The sequence below is a fragment of the Alligator sinensis genome, unplaced genomic scaffold (assembly GCF_000455745.1).
Source record: "Alligator sinensis unplaced genomic scaffold, ASM45574v1 scaffold100_1, whole genome shotgun sequence".
Classification (NCBI taxonomy): domain Eukaryota; kingdom Metazoa; phylum Chordata; order Crocodylia; family Alligatoridae; genus Alligator; species Alligator sinensis.
The window spans coordinates 687,870-708,267 of record NW_005842193.1 but is presented as its reverse complement, the minus strand read 5'-3'; the positions used below and the strand labels follow the sequence as shown (position 1 = coordinate 708,267).

The following is a 20,398-nucleotide window of genomic DNA, read 5'->3' as shown; positions in this document are numbered from 1 at the left end:
GGACCAGCAGGCATTGGGAGAGTCCCTGTTCCCCCGAGCAATCCCGGGAGTTACAAGAAACAACGGACACAAGCTAGCGGAGGGTAGTTTCAAGCTAGACATTAGGAAGCGCTATTTCACTGTCAGGGCGGCTAGGACCTGGAACCTACTTCCAAAAGAGGTGGTGCTGGCTCCTACCCTGGGGGTCTTTAAAAGGAGGCTGGACGAGCATCTGGCCGGGGTCGTTTGAGCCCAGTACTCTTTCCTGCCACAGCAGGGGTCGGACTAGATGATCTCAGGTCCCTTCTGACCCTACCAACTATGAAACTATGAAACTAAGAGTCAAGTTAGTACTTTCTCTTGTGAGAGCTACTTCACTTTAATATATAAAAAGGACTGCAGAGCAAGGAAACCAGCCCAGAGGGCAGAAGTTGTATTAAAAAAGCAAGCAATATATTAAAATGTATGAAGAACAGACAAAAAAAAAACATATGGGCCAGATACCATGTCACTTAGTAGGCATCTAAGTAGCATGTAGGTGACTACATGAGTCTGTAAGCGTGGGCTGATTTCTCCTTACTTTACCCCTTGGCTTTGACCTCTGCTTCCAATGCTACTTAGCATTTTATCCAGTGATTATTTAATTCAAATTGTATAGACAGCAGGTCCCAGGGCTCCCTCCTTCCCAGTGTAGGACCATCTGCACTAGTCCACATAGCCAGGCTCCACCTCTGCTTCCATGACTATTACCTTCTTTTCCACACAGTAGTTTAGCTTTAACAGGTGCGATACAGGATGCCTTCAGCCCTGCCCAGGCCAGAGCCTAGGGACTAGGGCATTTTCCTGGGAGGTGGCACATACAGGTTCAACTCACGCAGGTTCAGCAAGGCATATAACTACGGTCTCCCATTTCTTCAGCAACTGCCCTAATCAGTAAGCTACTGGGCAAAACATGGGTGAGTCCCTCAGTCCTAGACCAGGGAAGTGCCTCAACCATTTGAGTGATCTGGATCCAAAGGATGGTGGCACATAAGCAGCAGTCCTGAGTTAGATCCATAGGCATGGGAGCTCACACTTCCTGTGTCTAGCATTTTCTATTGGCTGTTGATAAGCAACTACCTGCTCTGAAGCATAAAGCTGCCAACAGGCGTCTCTGGGCAGTATAAGATTCTTCTCAGACAAGATATCATTTTGGAGGGAGCAGTTGCATACACTTAGACATCTAGCAGGCGGAGTAAGATCCGAGCCCAGATTTTTACCGCTAAGATAATATGCAGGTCTGTTAGACCTCTTTCTTCTCTCTTCCCATTTTATTCAAAAATAGGACAGCTCCAAAACCTGATGACTAAGGCATAGAAAATATTTTCTTGTGAGGAAAGTAGGAAAAATTTGGAATGTTTGGTTTAGGGAAGAGATAAATAAGCAGACATAAGGGAGTTTACAAAATAATATGGCACAAATAAGTTAAATCATGCAATGACACATCTGATCAGCCATATAGTCAGGATCTCTGATAAGCTCTGCAAGATATGGTTTATGGAAAACAATGCTGGCATAGAGGTCCATATGGTGAGCAACAGAAAAGATATAAGGAAAGGACTGTCTAAGAAGAACCTTGAATTAACATAGTATCAATGTTCAAAAAAGCCCATAATTACTAGAATCATAGAAAATTAGGGTTGGAAGGGACCTCAGGAGGTCATCTAGTCTAACCCCTTGCTCAAAGCAGGACCATCCCCAACTAGATTATCCCAGGCAAGTCTTTGTTTCACCAGGTTTTGAAAACCTCCAAGGATGGAGCTTCCACCACCTCTCTGGGTAATCTGTTCCCATGTTTTACTACCCTCCTAGTGAGAAAAATCTTCCTAATATCTGAGCTAACCTTCCCTTGCTGCAACTTAACACTGTTGCTCCTTGTTCTGTCATCTGCCATCACTGAGAACAGTCTAGGTCCATCCTCTTTTGAGCCCCCCTTCAGGTAGTTGAAGGCTGCTATTAAGTCCCCTCTCAGTCTTCTCTTCTCTGGACTAAATAAACCCAGTTCCCTCAGTCTTTCCTCACAAGTCATGTGCCCCAGCCCTCTCACCATTTTTATTGCCCTCTGCTGGACTCTCTCCAATTTGTCCACATCCATTCTGTAGCGGGGGGTCCAAAACTGAACACAGTACTGCAGATGTTACCTCACCAGTGCTGAACAGAGAGAAATAATCACTTCCCTTGACCTGCTGGCAACACTCCAACCAATGCAGCCCAGTTTGCCGTTAGCCTTCTTGGCAACAAGGGCACACTGCTGGCTCATATTCAGCTTATTTTCCACGGTAATCCCCCCACGTTGTTTTTTGCAGAGCTGCTGCCCAGCCAGTCAGCCCCCAGCCTGTAGCAGTGAATGTACTTGTTCTGTCCTAAGTGCAGGACTTTGCACTTCTCCTTGTCAAACCTCATGAGATTTCTTTAGGCCCAATCCTCCAATTCATCTGGGTCACTCTGAATCCTAGCCCTAACCTCCAGCATATCTACTACTGCCCCCAGCTTGGTCTCATCTCCAAACTTGCTGAGGGTGCACTCTACGCTACCTGCCATGTCATTGATGAAGACATTGAACAAAACCAGTCCCAGGACTGACCCCCGGGGCACTTCACTTGATACTGGCTGCCAACTAAACATCAAGCCATTGATTACTACTCTCTGAGCCCGTTTTCTATCCACCTTACAGTCCATTCATTAAACCCATACTTCCGTAGCTTGCCTGTGAGAATGCTGTGGGAGACTGTATCAAAACATGACACGGTGCAAAATGATTCATGATGGTGCAATTAACTTTGAGAAACAACACACCAGGGATCCAGAGCACCACAAGCAAAAATAGAAGTTTTGGCATCAAGATCACTACAGTCCACAGCATCTACCATTATCTTCTCCAGTCTGTAACAGTACTTGTCCAGCACAGTAAGGTAATGTCAGACTTACCAACAGGGATCCTAGATTTCCATGCTAAAAAAACCCAAAATTCTCCAATAAAAAACTGCATTTATCCAGAGCAGACTCACCCCCACTCAATGTCCGCCCAACACTGATTGACTGAGGGGCCCCAATGGTGGCTCTGCCCCTCACTGCTGATTGGCAGATTGGGGCAGGGGCCACACAATGAGTAGCCCTCTCAGTCAATAAGCAGCGGAGGGAGAAAGGGGCAGCTGCCATCTTGGCTGCTTTCCTGTGTGCTGTTGACTTCTCCCCCCCAACATAGGCAGCAGAAGGCCAGGGCTAACAGGGCTTAGCCCCCCGCAAACATAGGACAGTGGTGGCAGTACATTGGACCACAGGGCAGCCTGGCTGCAGGTTCCAGGCAGCTGCAGCAGGAGGAGTGGGGCAAGGGCCCACACAGACACAGATGGGCAGCCTGAGCCTGCAGGTGGCCAGGAAATGAGCCTGGGCCAGCCATGTGTGGAGCAGGTAAGTGTGTAGGGGGGAAGAAGCTTGGGGAAGGGAAGGGGCATGGTGGGGGGCAGATTGAGGCTCCCACAGTGAGGGAAGGAGTAGGGCAGAGTCTGGGGAGAACAGGGCCCCCTGGGTGGGTCATGGGAGGGTTGGAGCCTGGGCAGATCGTTGAGCAGTGCGGGGAGCTTCCATTGCTTTATGCAGGCATGCCCCCCAGATCTGTGCACAGGGCTTTGCGGAGGCAGGCTACCACTGCAGGTTCAGCTCTGCACCTCACTGCCCTGGCGGCCATGTGACACCACGTGCCTCCTGTAAGCAGGCAGGCAGGGGCCTCCACGAAGTCAGTTTGCAGGAGGCACGTAGCATTACAGCAGGGCACAGAACCCAGCACGTAGCGGCAGCCCTCCTCTGGCTCGTGCACAAATCCACGGGGCATGTGTCCCCCATGCCTGCCCCAGGGCTGCACACAGTGGTAGGAGCCCCTCATGCCCCTGGACGAGCTGCCCGGGCTCCAATCCTCCCATGACCCACCCCAGGGTGCCATTCACCCTTACCCCTACCCTACTGTCTCCCTCACTGCAGGGGCCTCAATCTGCCCCCTCCCATAGTCCGTGCCTTCCCCACGCCCCTTCCCCTCTACACATTTAACTGCTGGGCACTGTCTGTGTATGCGTGTGCATGTATGTAGAAGTATCTTTTAAGTTTAAGTTTTACTCAGCCCTGCCATGTAAAATTGTCTCCCTCTACCTATGCCCCCCCAGCAGGCTGCTGTGAGGACTCCTGGTTTCCATTGGGAAGCCAGAATTTTATTTTCAGTAAGTTTTTTTTTTTTGATGATTCTAAAAGTTCTCTGTAAAACACAAATTCTGTGTTTTCCCATGGCAAATGGGTTTCTAGGATCTCTGCTTATCAGTCAGAAGAGAACTAACTTATCACTCAATATCTGCACTATGTATGCAATTGCCAGAATTCTGGGGTGGGGATCACAGAAGTTCCAGGAACTTTCCCCAACACTCCTCCTATGTGTTTTCTGGTATAGATCGCATTTTGGTCCCAAGAAGACTTCTTCTGGATAAAAGCTCAGTCTAAACCAGTATCCTTTTCAGAGCAATTTTAAAAGACAAAATCAAACAGAGAAGTTTCAACCAATCTGAAATTAAGTCCTCCTCTCCCCACCACCCCCAATTTCCTTCACAAGAAAATTAGAATTTGTTTTTGTTTCATTCCAATTTGTAACTAAGCCACATGTTGAAATTCTTCATAACTGGTATTTTTGTCTCTGCAGTTTTTTTAGTAGAGCCATCATAAATCTCTCTTACAAAATCTAGGAGCACATCAGATGAATCATTAAAAGGAAATGTTACACATTCACTTTTCTTGGGTTTAAGAAATCTTTTGCTCCATGACATCCCCAGCTACGTTGCTAATATGAAACAAAACTGGTATTTGACAAAGGCACTGTTTTATCCTGAGGAGCTGCTTCAGGACCTATAAGTTTTGATACCATGCATCTTGAGTAAGATAATCTAAGGTTTTCTGCAGCTACAGTGTGTTACTTATAGTGTTTGCAGAAATACCAGATAATATGCCCAATGGGTATTCATATTCAGACGGCCAGTTTGAGAAATCATGTCTCTTGATTTTTCAGAGCTTTCTTTCCTGAAACTCCTCAGATATATCCTTCAGTGAGAGATCCTCAGTTGTTAAATATCAGAACAAATTTGAAGGCTTCATGATCCCTCATAACTACCACATCAGGATGCAGTGTGGTTTCAAATCAGTTGATCTAAAAAGCATCATATATTTGTCAGTATATTTCATAGATTTCATAGACATCAGGGCTGGAAGGGACCTCGGAAGATCATCGAGTCCAGCCCCCCGCCCAAAGGGCAGGAAGTCAGCTGGGGTCATAGGATCCCAGCAAGATAAGCATCCAGTTTCATCTTGAAGGTGTTCAATGAAGGCGCTTGAACCACCTCTGGTGGCAGGCTGTTCCAGACCTTGGGGGCTCGGACAGTAAAGAAGTTCTTCCTTATGTCCAGCCTGAAACGATCTTGAAGTAGTTTGTGACCATTCGACCTCGTCATCCCTTGGGGCGCTCTGGTGAACAAACGTTCCCCCAGATGCTGGTGGTCACCCTTGATAAACTTGTAGGTGGCCATCAGATCATCCCTGAGCCTGCGCTTTTTCAGGCTAAAGAGCCCCAGGGCTCTCAGCCTCTCATCGTAGGGTCTGCTTCCCTGACCTCTGATCATGCGCGTGGCTCTTCTCTGGACTCTCTCAAGCTTCTCCACATCCTTTTTGAATTGTGGAGCCCAAAACTGGACACAGTACTCCAGCTGCAGCCTCACTAAGGCCGAGTACAGGGGGAGAATGACGTCCCGGGATTTGCTTGAGAAGCATCTATGGATGCAAGCCAGCGTTTTGGTCGCTTTACTAGCCGCCGCATCGCACTGCAGGCTCATGTTCATTTCTGCATTTCCTTTTCTCTTTCCTTTCTCTCCTTCTCTTTCTCTACTTTTCACCAAATGATCCATGTTTCTGAATAACCAAATGACTAGATATTAATTCTGACAAAGACTGGACAACTTATACAATATGGGTGTTTGTACACGAGCTGGGAGGCTGGTCCAGCAGATTGTAATTACAGCGTGTTGGAGGAGACTCAATTAATCAAGTCTGTTGGAGCATGGTAATTACAGGCAACTCCCACTTAACACAGTTTTGCTTAGTGCTATTTCACTATAGTGCCCATTTTAAATACATAGCTGATTCTACTTAGCACTTAGCAAGTTTCACTATAGCACCGAGCAGGCAGGCCGGGGGGTGAAAAGTGGTGGCAATGAGAAGCAGTGACTGCGTGTGGGTCCACATTGGTGCCTCAGGGCCAGGGCCACCAGGGGCCCAGGGTGGGGCAGCAGGAGTGCAGGGCCCAGGCTGGCATGTGGCTGATGTGGCAGTGGTGGCAAGAAGCGGCGGTAACAAATTACATTTATTTACATTAAATCCTATGGGGAAATGAGTTTTGCTTAGCACAGTTCTGCTTAATGCTCGATTTTTCCAGAACCAATTAAGAGTGCTAAGTGGGGGTTGCCTGTACTGTGCTCTAGCCAGTCTTTGTGTCTTGTGAATCAGTGTCTCTGGGCTTCAAAATGGCGGCAGGGGCGTTTTAACTAAAGCTCGTTCAACAAGCTTTAGATAAAGTGCCCCTGCCACCAATTTGAAGCACGGGTATGCTGATACACAAGACGCTCCAGGCGCATTAATTAGAATGGCTCCAAGAGCTGCTCTAATTATAACACTCCACCCCCAAAGCATGTGTAAAAACACCTTATGGTCCTGGGAGGCTTACAGTGCCCCTAGCAATTATAGCTGATGTGTCTGGTCTTTCAGTTTAACTGAATGACTTATACCAGTACAAATTGCCATGTCATGTGTCTACTCCTTTTCTACCTTGGAATGAAGTCAAATTACCCCAAGGTTAAGTGTGTTATGTGTCTATACCCTAAATCAGTGGTTCTTGTCCTTTTGGACTCAAGGCAAAGAGGTCTGGACTTGAGTCTGAAAAGGCTGAGAACCTTTAATTTCAGATGCACTATGGGAAGTGCCTTGAATATTTCCTCAAGTCCAGATGCTTACATTTATTGGCCTGGAGGTCCCATCCAACCAAGGATATAGGGAAAGGATAGGAAAACTCTTATGAGGCTGTTTTCCTCTGTGTCTCTTGACAAAACCTCATAGTTTCATAGTTGATTAGAGTCGGAAGGGACCTGAGCAGATCATCAAGACTGACCTCCTGCCATGGGCAGGAAAGAATGCTGGGATTAAATGACCCCGGCTCGGTGATTATCTAGCCTCCTTTTGAAGACTCCTAAGGTAGGAGCGGGCACCACTTCCCTTGGAAGTTGGTTCCAGATCCTAGCCATCCTGACTGTGAAGTAGCGCCTCCTAATGCCTAGCCTGAACCTACTCTCAATCAACTTGTGGCCGTTATTCCTAGTTACTCCGGGTAATGCTTGGGGGAACAGGGCCTCTCCCATTCCCCACTGGTCCCCCCAGTAAGTTTATAGACGGCCACTAGATCCCCTCTCAGCCTTCTCTTGTGGAGGCTGAACAGGTTCATGTCCCGTAGCCTCTCCTCGTAGGGCCTGCCCTGCTGACCCCTGATCATGCAGGTGGCCCTCCTTTGGACCCTCTCCATATTGGCCACATCCCTCCTGAAGTGCAGTGCCCAGAACCGGACGCAGTACTCCAACTACGGCCTGACCAATGTCGCATAGAGGGGGAGGACCTGTTTGATGCATCTGTGGCTGCATGACAAGGTGCAGTTAGCCTTACTGACCGCATCCTCACATTGGCGGCCCATGTTCATCTTGAAATCAATAATGACTCCAAGATCCCTTTCTGCCTCTGTGCTGACGAGACGGGAGTTCCCCAGCCTTAGGTATGCTGCTGGTTCTTTCTCCCTAGGTGCAGTACCCTGCACTTGTCAGTAGTGAATCACATCCTATTCTCATCCGCCCACCCCTGTAACCTGTCCAGATCTAGTTGCAGCCTGTCTCTCCCGTCTAGCATGCCCACCTCTCCCCACATCTTAGTGTCATCCGCGAATTTGAACAAGGTGCTTTTCACCCCCTCATCCAAGTCGCTGATAAAGATGTTGAACACTACAGGCCCAAGGACAGAGCCCTGGGGAACTCCACTGCCCACATTCCTCCAGGTCGAAAATAACCCGTCCACCACCACTGTCTGGGTGTAGCCCTCTAGCCAATTTGCAACCCATCTGACTGTGTAGGCATCAATGCCACAGTTGCCTAATTTTTTAATGAGAATGGGGTGAGAGACAGTGTTGAAGGCCTTCCTAGAGTCCGGAAAGACTACGTCCACCGCGACACCTAAGTCCAAGGATTTTGTGACCTGATCATAAAAGGCCACCAGGTTGGTCTGACAGGGCCTGCCCCTAATGAACCCATGTTGCTTACCCCTGAGCATAATCTCCCCTGCTGGTCCCTCACAGATGTGCTCCTGGATAATTTTCTCAAAGAACTTCCCCAGGACCTCATATGAGTCATGGTTGGTGCCCTGTAAAGTTCTCACAGAATTAAACTTCCTTAGTACATCTGGATTCATCGCCTTTTTTAAAAGTTTCTCCACAATGCTTATTTACAGAACATAAAAAAAAAACAAAATTTTGCTGAGAATGTCTTTTTGTCATCATCATTCCTCTAATCCAGTGGTTTTCAACCTTTTTTTCCTTTGCGGATCCCTAAGCATTTTTTAATGGAGCTGCAAACCCCTTTTGAAATTTTGACTGGAGATGTGGACCCCTTTGAATAGTAAGTGTGGCAATTCACTTACTTTTGATTGATCATAGTCATCTTTTGCGGGTCCCTTAGACACAGTCTGCAGACCCTAAGCAGTCTGCAGATCACAAGTTGGAAACTACTGCTCCCAGTGGTTTTCAACTTTCTTAGACTCAAGACACTCCTCATTAGACTCAAGGAACCCATAAGAAAATGCCAGCTCTGAGTTTTTACTCATTTTTTGACTATGGAAAAATAATAGAGCAATTCTTTTGTTACAAAGGAGCCAGAAAGACTACAACAGGTCAGAATGTTTTTAACATTCTAGATTCCTATTTGATATATCTGGGTTTATGTGAATCATGTTTACATACCTAACAATGCTAACATTGTGTGGTGTTCCACAGCATCTTTAAAGGATTTTGTTGCACGTTGGCTGAGAATCACTGCCCTAAATTTATGAATACTTATTTTCAAACGTATACAAATTTTGCATGAGGTTTCATGGACCTTTTCCTACTCTCCTTTCCATAGGTCCCAGATGTTTTGCAAACCACAATTTGGGCAATCCTTATATAAATTATACAACAGGTGGTCACTTGGAAGCAAAGTATCTCTCATTGCACTTCAACAGGTAAATTATACCTGGAAGTTAAACAGACCTCTCAATAATGTAAATATTTGAATATCAGTGAAATCTGATTGGAAATAGAGCTGTTTAAGAAAATCTCACCATGTGTTAGTAGTAACCTAAACTGTCATTTCCAAAAAGCATAAACAGTTTTCACATTCTAAGAAGTAGTTTAATTAATTTTTTTATTTAAACTGGAGTTTATCAATAAAAGCATAACAATGCTGACATCAGAATGCACTAGAAAATATTGTATTTTAAACCTAAATTTTCCCATTATGATTCCAATCACTGCACTTCCCGGTGTTGGCTTCTTGCTGCTCAACTCCTATTCAATTTCACAGTAGGTAACAGTGCATGGCAAATGGATGGAAGTGTGTGAGATGAAAGTAAAAAAGCCCAGAACAAATTGTCACTTGAGTATATAGTTGTAGAAGAACGTACCAAAAACCTTGATCAAAATAAGGACTGAAAACTTTATTTACAAGTATTAGGTATTTTAATACAATATGTAAGAGGTATTCTGTAATGGATGGACCATTAAATGCTAACACTTATTACCCTTAATTTATCTTAGTTCTACTTCACAACAACTAGAACCCTGACATTTTGATTTATAGGGCATGTGCTACCCTCAGTTACAAATATGAAAATCACACAACAGTCATAGAGATCACCTAAAGCAGAATTTAACTCAATGAAATGTCAATGCAATAGGAAGTTGATTCAATAGCTTTATCTTCCAGGATTTCACCACTGTTTTCATCATAGACTAATAAAGTAAGAAAACATTTCATATATAAAAATAAATGTATTTAGAGATTTAAAATTACTTACAAGCTGCTCAGACTTCACTCCAAAGAGCTGTATGGTTTTTGCCACATTTTTTGATACTGCTAATGTGAGATTTGGATCAACAGCAGCAACATTCAGCTCACTGAAAACAAAGATCAGAAATCTTAATTAAAATTAAAGAGTACTATTATTTTAATGAATGAACTATTAATACCTAGTAAGTAGGTCAACCTAGAGAAGAGCAGCACATAGAACCAAACCTCTGAGACACAACAGTTCAATTTATAGGCTAAGGAGTCACTTCAGGAATTTCATGTGCCAAGTGTTTCTGTTAATAAAAAGTGCATGTTGGGTATCCTTGGGACCATAGCTTGCAAGTTAAATCATCTTATAGTAGTTGGACTGGGTTCAAAATACTGACTTCAATTAACTATCTGGCTAGCAGGACCTGCTTGCTACTGCTGCCACTGAGGAAAGTACCTACTCATTCTGAGTTAGGATTATGGGAGTAAACCATGTGAGGGTACCTTAGTTTGTCCCAGCTACTAGACTGGGCCATGACATAGAACACTAGAGATCCCAAAAGGGACAAAAGGAACAAACTGAAGGAAACAACAGTGTAAAGCCCAAAACACTCCTTTGGGATCGCTGTGAATAGGACATGCTATGCCCCCACTCCTTGGGGCAAAATTATGGTGGTTCTCCAAGCAGCATTACAACCCAGTGCTACCAGAGGTAGGAGAAAGTAAACCACCTCCAAATGCCAAGGAAGATGTCAGGATCCATACAAGTGGGAAGTGTCATTGTATGAGAACTTTACCAGGCTCCAACCATCACTAGCAAGAGGGTTTGCCAAGAGACACAGAGAAGGAGGCATCATAAGATTTTTCCTGCCAGATCAGGATCCATAAATATAAACAACGTAAACCAAACCTGAGGAATGCCAACCACTTGTAACTCCCTCTGCAGGTAAAGAGAGCTGTAGGTGTTCAGCATCTCCCACAATAGGAATACAACCAGTAATTTGCAGAAAAGGTTTCCTTATCATCCTGCTTATGGTGAGAGTCCTTGCTACATGGGCAAAGTACTAAAACTCAGGCATAAGTAGAAATATTTCATTTGTGATTTAAACATTTCAAGTTACTCTTTCCAAATAGGATATTCTTCTTCATCTACTATTCTTGGCTTTTCATCCCATGCAATAGATTCTTTTAATTAAGGAGTATAGTGCACAGCCGAGTGAATAGCATCTTCCTTTTACCACAGTCAGAATTAAGATGTAATACATTTACACTATATTTAAAATTTCTCTATTTTCTTGTTTTTAAGCACAACTATTGGAACCCGTCATCGCGTACAAGTTGGCAGGAGAGCAGATCCTATATGAATATTCCAGAGTTATACTTGCACAACAAAACACAGAGATAAGCCCTGATTTAATTTCAGTGCTAATTGCTCATGTAATTAAAGAGGAATCAAACATTTAATGAAGCTTCATTTCCAAAATTAGAATGTAAGAGAGAAAAAAAGAAATGTTGCAGACTGTGTTGCAATTTATTATAACCACATACCTTGCTATAGTTTTAACAATGCTGTCAAGCTCATCTGAAGAAGGAGGATTACGACCCCCAGGAGGAAAGACAAGGTTGATAGGGTCAAAGAGTCGTGATAAAGACTTTGATAAATAAGCAGCTTCATATGATTGCAGTGAATCTTTCAAGGCCTTTTCTGGACTGAGAGCAAAAGATAAAATTATGACATATTTTAAAAAATGAACAAATAGACTGTATTTACCCAAATCCAAGATGACTTCAAATGTAGGATGACCTTACAATAATTATATTCTATACCTGGAAAATTTATATATTGTTATAATTTTCCATGAACAGAACCTAATTATTGGAAAGTAATCTTAAATTCATCCTCCCCCACTGCCACAGGAGGGAAAGCAGGCAGGCGGGAGGGCAGGCAAGCAACCTGATCCCCACCCCTTCTTCCCACCCCCTGTTGCCTGCTCCGCTGTCTGCAACCTCTTCTGCCTCCCCCCATGCCTACCCCCCATGCCTGTACCCCCTTGCACCTGTCTCCTCGCAGTACCTGCACTCCTGCAGTCTCTGCCCCCCCCCCCAACCTCTCCTTCCCTGACTGCCTCCCTGTACCCTCTACCTCCTCCAGCCTCTACTCCGCTACCCCCTACAGAGTTTGTCCCCCCACCTGGCTCCCACGCAGCCTCTTCCCCCACATTGCTTACTGTCAGTTGTGGCTCTGGCCCCATTCCAGCCTGGGATATGGAGCACATGGTAGCTCTGCCCTGTTATAAGGACACACATCAGAGGTGTTGCAGTAGCAGTCATTCTGGTTTTGGGATGCTGGAGCTACTACCATAGTTGCCACTTCTGTGTGGCCAGAGCAGGGACAGAGCTACCACGTGCCCTGTGCCCGAATGGGGCTAGAGTCACAACTGGCACTAAGCCGAGGGGGGAGAGGGGGAGATGGCAGCAGAGGTTGGTGAGGGCAGGCATCAGGGAGTAAACAGCTGTGGGGGGCAGGCAGTTGCTGTGGCTCAGACTCCAGACCCAACCTGAAGCTACAGCAGCCACATGCCACCACCCTCCACCTTGTTCTCAAATCCAAAATGAAGGACTTCCCCCTCAACATGTTGAATGAGGAAAAATGTCATTTTGGATTTCGGTAAATAAAGTAGTAGTACACTTAAAGCTGAAATTCCTATGAAACTTATAAACTCTGCAGTAGTCCCAGCCCAGTCTTGCTTGCTCTCTCAGTCGTTCATTCTGCTAACAAAAGTTGTAAGTTGGAGTTGTATAACACCCAGGAATTCTTTTTCCTTTCAATTCAATAACCGCTCATTTAGTTATCCTGTGCAATTCCATTCAGCTCCATGCACTAGTTTTCCCTGGAGCCTACTGTATTTAAGTATTGTTGAAGTGGTGTTGCAGCTGTGATGGTAGATAGTGTTACTTTTTGTATTTAACAAATTTGGAATTCCTGCAATAAGCTATCCTTGAGATACATACTTTAAACATGAGTCAAAACTAGAATCAGAGTTTTCTTTCCAGCCATGTAACTCATTTATAGATAGTTTGTGACCCACCCAAAAACACTTTTCTCTATTTTGCAGATAACTGTACAAAACTTGAGGTAGAAAAATCCATTTTTGGGTAAGCTTCAAAATTAATTTTGAATATATGTCAATCATTACAATTCTATTAGGGAAGATGAATGAATACTAGCCAATATCCAAATTTTGTATGTAAACATTTCTGGAGAGTTTACCATGGACCTGATTCTGCTTCTACTGAGGGCAGTGTTAAAACTCTCTTAGACCTGAATGGGATCACAGTGAATCCAAGGCAAAGTACTTTTAGAAATCTCGCCCTAAATATTTGTTCTAAACTATAAATTCATGATGGATTTCTCAGAAGTTCTAAACAAATGCTCCTACACCTGGCACTCAAATCACATATATACCAGAATCTGTAAAAATATACACTAAGAATCATCAAGAACTGAACATTTCACCTGCCCCCATGATTATGGAACCAGTAAGTAAAGGAAGATACTACAGTAGTTGCAGTAATTCCAGTTCTCTACAGCTATATATAGATTTGAAGACAAAACTAAATGCAAAGTAACAGTAGAAGATCTGCAAATAAGACAACCCAACATACTTAATTACTGAATCTAACAAAAATGTTACAGCTCTCATATATGAATATTTGTATGTCATAATCTTACAGAAAAAATAGTTGATAGCTAGACTGCTGATAAAACCCTAAACATTCCAGTTGTCCTGCAATGTATTCCCTGCTCCATGACGTGGAATAATATTGAATTCTGAGATAAAAATATTCCCTCTTAAAGCATATTCTAAGGAACTAGCACTCTATGTCATCCTAGTGGGTATAGCAGGTCATAATTCACATACTCATAATCCTGTTTCTTTTGCATGAATATGTCTTGAGTATCTTCTTCCATCTGCTGCAGTTCAGCTAAAAGATCTGTACTTCCACTTGCATTAAAATTTCTTTGAATATTTTGATTGTATTGTTGCAGCCGCTTCCACAAGTCATTATAAAGTCTCAGTAATTTAGGGTATTCTCCTTCAAAAGCTTGCTTCAAAAACATAGAAGCTGTAAAACAAAAAACATTAAACATAATTTTCTGCCATGCTCAGAGAAGCTTCTGGAATAAACAGCATGTACCTTTTCATTTAAATGAATACGTTGACATACAATATGTGACGTAATCTGTAATTAATATCACTGGGTGTGTCTACACAAGACGCTTAATGTGCAGTAGCACATCACACCACAGACAGTGCTAATATGCTACTGCACAGTATTATTAGGCTACTGCGTATCACTAAAAAGGTGTTTGCCAGCACATTTAGTTAGTACTTCATTAAGCAAGTACTAAATGAAATGCGCAATAATTACTGCATATTAATGAATGTGTAGCCATGCCCATCACCATCAACTTTGAGGTAACAATACATGCAGATGGTAAATATAAAAAATATTGTAATGCAACCTTCCTGCAATCCAAAACTTGAACATAAAAGCTTCACTTTGTTCAATAAACATCACAACTTTGAATATGACAATTCTTGACAAAACTTATTTTTATTATTACTTCTTTTGCTATTTATGAAAAAAACCCAGCAATGTACTTGGATATCATTATATCTAAAGTATTTTCCAATAGTATTTTGGTAATGGCAAAATCTATAGTATTTTACAGCTTTCAAGACAAATTTAAAATGACAGAAATAATTTGTTTTGGTCCAAATCATTAGCAAGCCTTAATACAACCTAGTGGGGAAAGCCTTTCAGATTCTAAATATCTGAAGTGTTTTGCCCTCATGCGTGTTGCTTTTTAAAGTAAGTTTTTAAAAAAATTGACTGTGTATTTGTCAAATAAAGAATGACAAATCCAGCAGAGAGAAGGGTGTAATTTTTTAGCTTTGAAAAGTAGGCTGCAAGAAGTGGAAAATAAAACAAATTTAGAAGGATTTTTTAAAAACTGACAATAATTGTGCTCTGACATCATCTGACTCAGCAGGTTCATCACCTAGGCAAGTAGAAAATTGGCCCCTTCTTTGGTGGTCTTCAAGTTCTTGAACATCCGATTTAGTTCGTCCTTCCCCACTTTCACACATCCCTAAATCATTATTTTTATTTAGATGCATTTATTACATTAAGACCATTGTAAGCACCACAGCCATTTCCACAGCATGTAGAAACTTCACAGAATTAGCTGATATCTATAACAGCATTTTCCCCACAGCACAAGAATAAGTGGCATAGTGTTATTCTTGTTGTTTACTTTTTGTCGCACGTTTAATTCTCATACATGAAAACCCCTTCTACCCCGTATAGCTGAGTCTTGCTTCCAGAGATGTGAATATGAGGGGTTTTTTTTACTAAAGTCAGTGCTGCAAGATCAGTTACAATAGTTTAAAGGAACAAAGTGAAAAAATAACCACGGTTTTCCAAGGTACTAAATTTCTCCTTGCTAGGACAGAAATCAATATATTGTAAGGCCTTTTGCTGCCATTTTCCCTGATAGCAGAAAAGTAGTGCTTTATCTCATCTTATTTCACCAGTATCACAATACTTTAAAAAGTCTTCCTTCCTTCACAAGACATTTTTGTGAGAAAGTGTTTCTGTGTAGTTCTATAAATATTTAACTGCTTTTGAAACTACCTAGGTATTTCAATGATAAATATACAGTCTCCACAACAGATGTTTCAATTAAAAAAAAATTAAGTCAACTGGCAATGTATTGCATGCACTGCTGTATAAAACCCCAGACACAGAAAAGCTAAGGAAGCATTTGTAGCATAAGCAGTCTGCCATCTTCACCAACCTTTTAGATAAAAATAACACTAAAAATTATAGGCAGTAAAATATGTTTGACTAGCAGCCATATAAGGTATTGCTGGCAGGATATATAAATTCCCTCAACACTGAAATATCAGTTGATCCCATTATCACTATTTCACCATCTCAAGTCCCAATCCTGAAAACACCTATGCACGTGCTTAAGTTCAAACATAAGACTGCTGCAACTGCTGGGTCATATGTACATAGGTACATTTGTTATAAACATTGTATGAGGTGATCAGTACCATTAATTTGTTTTTAATATAAATTGAATAAATTTGTGTTTAGAATCACCTAGTTACTAAGCAACCACCAAACAGAAACCACAGTAGCCATTTCCTGAAAATAGCATTTCTGCTAAACAGCAGTGTAGACCCAAATTTTGAAGGGACAGCACAATAGTTGAGCCCAACAAAGATAAATGCATGTATACTACATCTTGTTTGCATGTCCTAAGGTGGGAGTTTTGCAAGCTTCTCACAAGCACGAAGAGTATTTTTGTGAATGCACCCACATTACTTACCTCTGAAAATTCAGCCAATTAGATGCTCCATTGTTATTTACTAGTAATAATGCTGTTTAATGCTTATGACATGAGTTTTAATCCTTAATTTTACCTGCATTCATTACATGCTCTGCCAGTCTATTCAGAACTGCCCCCACTTATTTATACTCAAGCATTTAAGACAATATTTTCAGTAGAGCTCAGCCCCTATTTTACCTCCAAGTAACCCAATTCTTACAATAGCTCAGCATTCACATGGTACAATAGTACAACAACTGAGATTTTAATTAAGTTAATGTTTATGGTCTTATCTAATAACCATTCACTTATGAAACAGAAATTCTCCCTTCTTCACGCAATTGCCAAAAAAAAAGGCACTACATTTTTGTATTGGATTATGGATGCTTAATAAAGCAAAGTACATTTTTTCCTGAATAACACAATAACAGCTTGAGGAAAAGTGTGATGATCACAAATACATCTATCAACACTTATGAAAAAATATTTTGGAAGAGAAACAGCATATTCCAAGCCATTATTTTGAAGAGAAACCACAGCTGTAGCTCTGATACTGGAAATAATGAGCAAATGCTTATTGAATTGACATATCTTCATAATAACTATATAAGACATCACAAATCACACATACTGACTATTTTACTTACAGTCTGTTGCTGTCTGAAACTGAGATGAAAGAGTCTGAGTTACTGCAGTCCAAAATTTGTAAAAAATATCTGACTGGCCTTCCTGGGAGGAGGAAAGAAAGAGAAAATTTCAAGATATATTCTGAAGAATAAAAATGTATGTGACATTACATTTGGCCAAGAAAGGCTCCCAGACCATTCCAAAATGGTTTAATGAACTCATATCTTTTATTTATTTATTGGAATAAAATGTACCAAAAAACTGCAGAACACATTTTTTGGTCATGACTAGTAACAGGCTTATTGCTCTCAGCAAATAAAAATCCAGATTTCAAATGGAAGTTTGGTTTAGGGAGATACTCCCAGCTCAGCCGTGTTCAACCCCCAGCCCATGGGCCAGATCCAGCCTGTGGAGCCTTGCCATCTGGCCCATTGGGCTCCCCGAGGGCCTGAAGTTTCGGTGGCGGGGAGCAGTGGCAAGAGTAATCGCCAATCCCCTGCTGTCAAATTTCCATGGGGAGCTCTGTGGGTCAGAGAACAGGGTCCTGTATGCTAGATGGAGTTGGTGTAAGGCCAGATTCAGGCACAGTTAGGGAAGCACATAGCCAGATCCAGGCACATGAGGTTGGGCCAGCATACCTGTGTGCTGACCCTGGCAGGATCTGGCCAGTGGACCAAACCTGTACCACTTATCCAGCCTATGGAGCCAGAAGATTGGGCAACATCGTCTCAGAGCACTTAGCTCTTGCAATAGGTCTTTAAGTGACATGAAAGAGTGGAGATAAAGAGTAAACTTCAGAATGTCATCAGGTAGAGCCGCAAAGCATTTAGTGTGGTATGACTGAAAGGGGTAATAACCATTACTTTGTTGGCGCTTAACTTCATGTATAATCAGCTGTAGCACGCTGGATATAATACATCCAGTAGATTCCCAAACACTATGAAACCTCTCTGTGACAAACACAATTGTTCTCACTCTCCCAATTACTCCATTCCAGAAATGAGCCTTTGGTACCTATTGTCTATTAATACATTTATAAAGTAGAATTTATTTTAACACTTGCACAATTTTTTTACTGTTACTGCAGTGGAGATTTTTGTTTGGAAAGAGTCCAAGTGAATTAGTAGAAGTTGTTTGGGAAAGTCAGTTGTTTCAGCAGATAAGTACAGGATGGCCCTAGCTTCTAAGAAAATGTTGCAGTTGGGTTGGGAGTTTTAGACAAAAAGGAAAAGAGGGTACTCCTCTTTCACAGCCCTTTTGGACAGAAGACCATGATCTCAAATTTGGGGACAGAGAAGACTGGTGATACCTCCAACAAACTTGGACATTCTATACTCTGCCACAACATCCAACAGGAATTAAGGAATGCATAAGCATGATGTTTCTACAAAGATGCTCTGCAGCAATGCAATGCTAATATGTAAAGTACCACTAGGCTCCAGTTAACTCTCAATGGAATTAATAGGGCAGATCATATGTCCCCCACAAATACTTTAAGGAACAGAACCATTCCTTCTTCTACCTGTGTCCATATACCTCCCACTCAATGACTGTGGGAGATGAGTGCTTAGAGTCTGGCTGAACAGTGACTGTAAGACATCCTGGCCAAACTGGGCATCAGATCTTGATGTTCTTACTATAGAATAGTGCAGTGGTGACATGTAGGAGGTAAATGGGGGTGCACACGCACCCCCTGAGAGCGCTGGTACACTCCCTGACAGCTAGGGTTTCTGGGCATGGGGGGGGGGGGGGGGGGGGGGGGGGGGCAGGTGACAGCGCAGATGTGCCCCCGCCCCCCCAAGAGCACCGGCCAGGGAGTGGGGGTGCCAGGAGAAACAATCCCCATAGTTCTCCCATGGCCAACCCAGAAGTGCCGGTTGGTGGGATAGGCCTTGGGGGGACTCCCCTCCCTGCCCCCTCGGTCGCTGACTGGCCACTGTGGGGGGCAAGTGCCCCCCCTGACTCAGGAGGCACCAGTTGCCCATGGAATAGTGTGCAAGTGCGTGCCTCAAATTCCTTGTTGCTGCCCTACATGTCTCTAAGCTTAGAATATTTTTCAAAGAAGCTGCAGAACTTGCTTGAGCAGCTTGGGGTGGGATTCTAACTCTCAATGGTGGGTCTAATTTAGAAATCTCATGTCACAACTTAATGTAGGTAGTCTCTGTGTAGATACAGCCTAAGCATTCACCATATCTCAGTAAGTCACAGTTAAGTTAGGGGATACCCCAAAGACCTTAGTCCTAGCTGCAGTGCAAGCTTGTCTAAATCTCTGTCAGACATGCAGTTGGTTCAATTAAATCTATTAGCTATAAAAAAAGCCTGGCTTCTTGCATATTTCTTGCCCCATCACGGCTACAACATCACTCCAACACTACCATTCAAGTCCAAAACAAGTCCAGCTTTTTTTGCATCTTTTTCAAGGGGAGTGGAACTATCACTGGGTGGTCTTTGCTGGCCCATTCATGAGCCATTGCCACTACCACTGAGCCAGACAAATGATGAATATAAAACTGTTCATATCCTATAGATATCTCCTTTGTCGCACACAGTTTTAGATACTACAGGAGCATCCATATGAGCACACACGTGCCTCTTGCAGCATCCCAAACCAGTTTGAGATGCTGCAAGAGGCACACTGCAAACGAAAAAATGTTCCCCGCACAGCATATTTGCAGCACAGGCTAAAAATCTGATACCTGAAAGTCCAGAAGCCTATGTGATTTCTCCCAGAATACTTCCATAGGAATCTCCAAAGGGTTCACCATGCAATACAACTACTCTTGAAAAGTTCTGTCATCATCAAACATCATGTTAGTTGAAGCAAGAAGCACAACTCCATCAAGCAATAAAGACATACGCATATCCTCTTCTTCACTGTCTTGGCATTGTGAATCATCGGCTAGAGGATTGCTGGCTGAGTCACTTGAGGTCTCACCCACTGCTTCGGTGGAGAGCTCTAGATCTTATTCTAGATGGAGAGCTCTAGATGCTGACTTCCTAGCTGTTTGGAAAGCCCCATGTGCTACTGGAATGGTTACAGAGCTATGGAATATGGGCTAATTATAGTGATATTCTTTACACAGTTCCTAGACTGAACTGTAACTGAACTCCAGCTAGCTTTGAGCATCAAGGACAATAAAAAGTCCTTTTTCAGATATGTGGGGAGCCGGAGGAAAAGCAGGGGCAACATTGGACCCCT

The 20,398-nt window shown here is 42.9% G+C and overlaps 1 protein-coding gene across 1 annotated transcript in view; it reads right to left on the bottom strand.

Moving 5' to 3' along the window:
• Positions 1-20,398, bottom strand: part of COG5 (component of oligomeric golgi complex 5) — a 363,968-nt gene that overhangs the window by 71,753 nt on the left and 271,817 nt on the right. Inside the window, exons 11-14 of the mRNA XM_006026439.3 lie at positions 17,220-17,301; positions 14,090-14,294; positions 11,715-11,876; positions 10,186-10,285 (exon numbers count right to left, since the gene is read on the bottom strand). Of these exons, the coding sequence (XP_006026501.1) occupies positions 10,186-10,285; positions 11,715-11,876; positions 14,090-14,294; positions 17,220-17,301 (549 nt within the window). The remainder of the gene's footprint in view (positions 1-10,185; positions 10,286-11,714; positions 11,877-14,089; positions 14,295-17,219; positions 17,302-20,398) is intronic.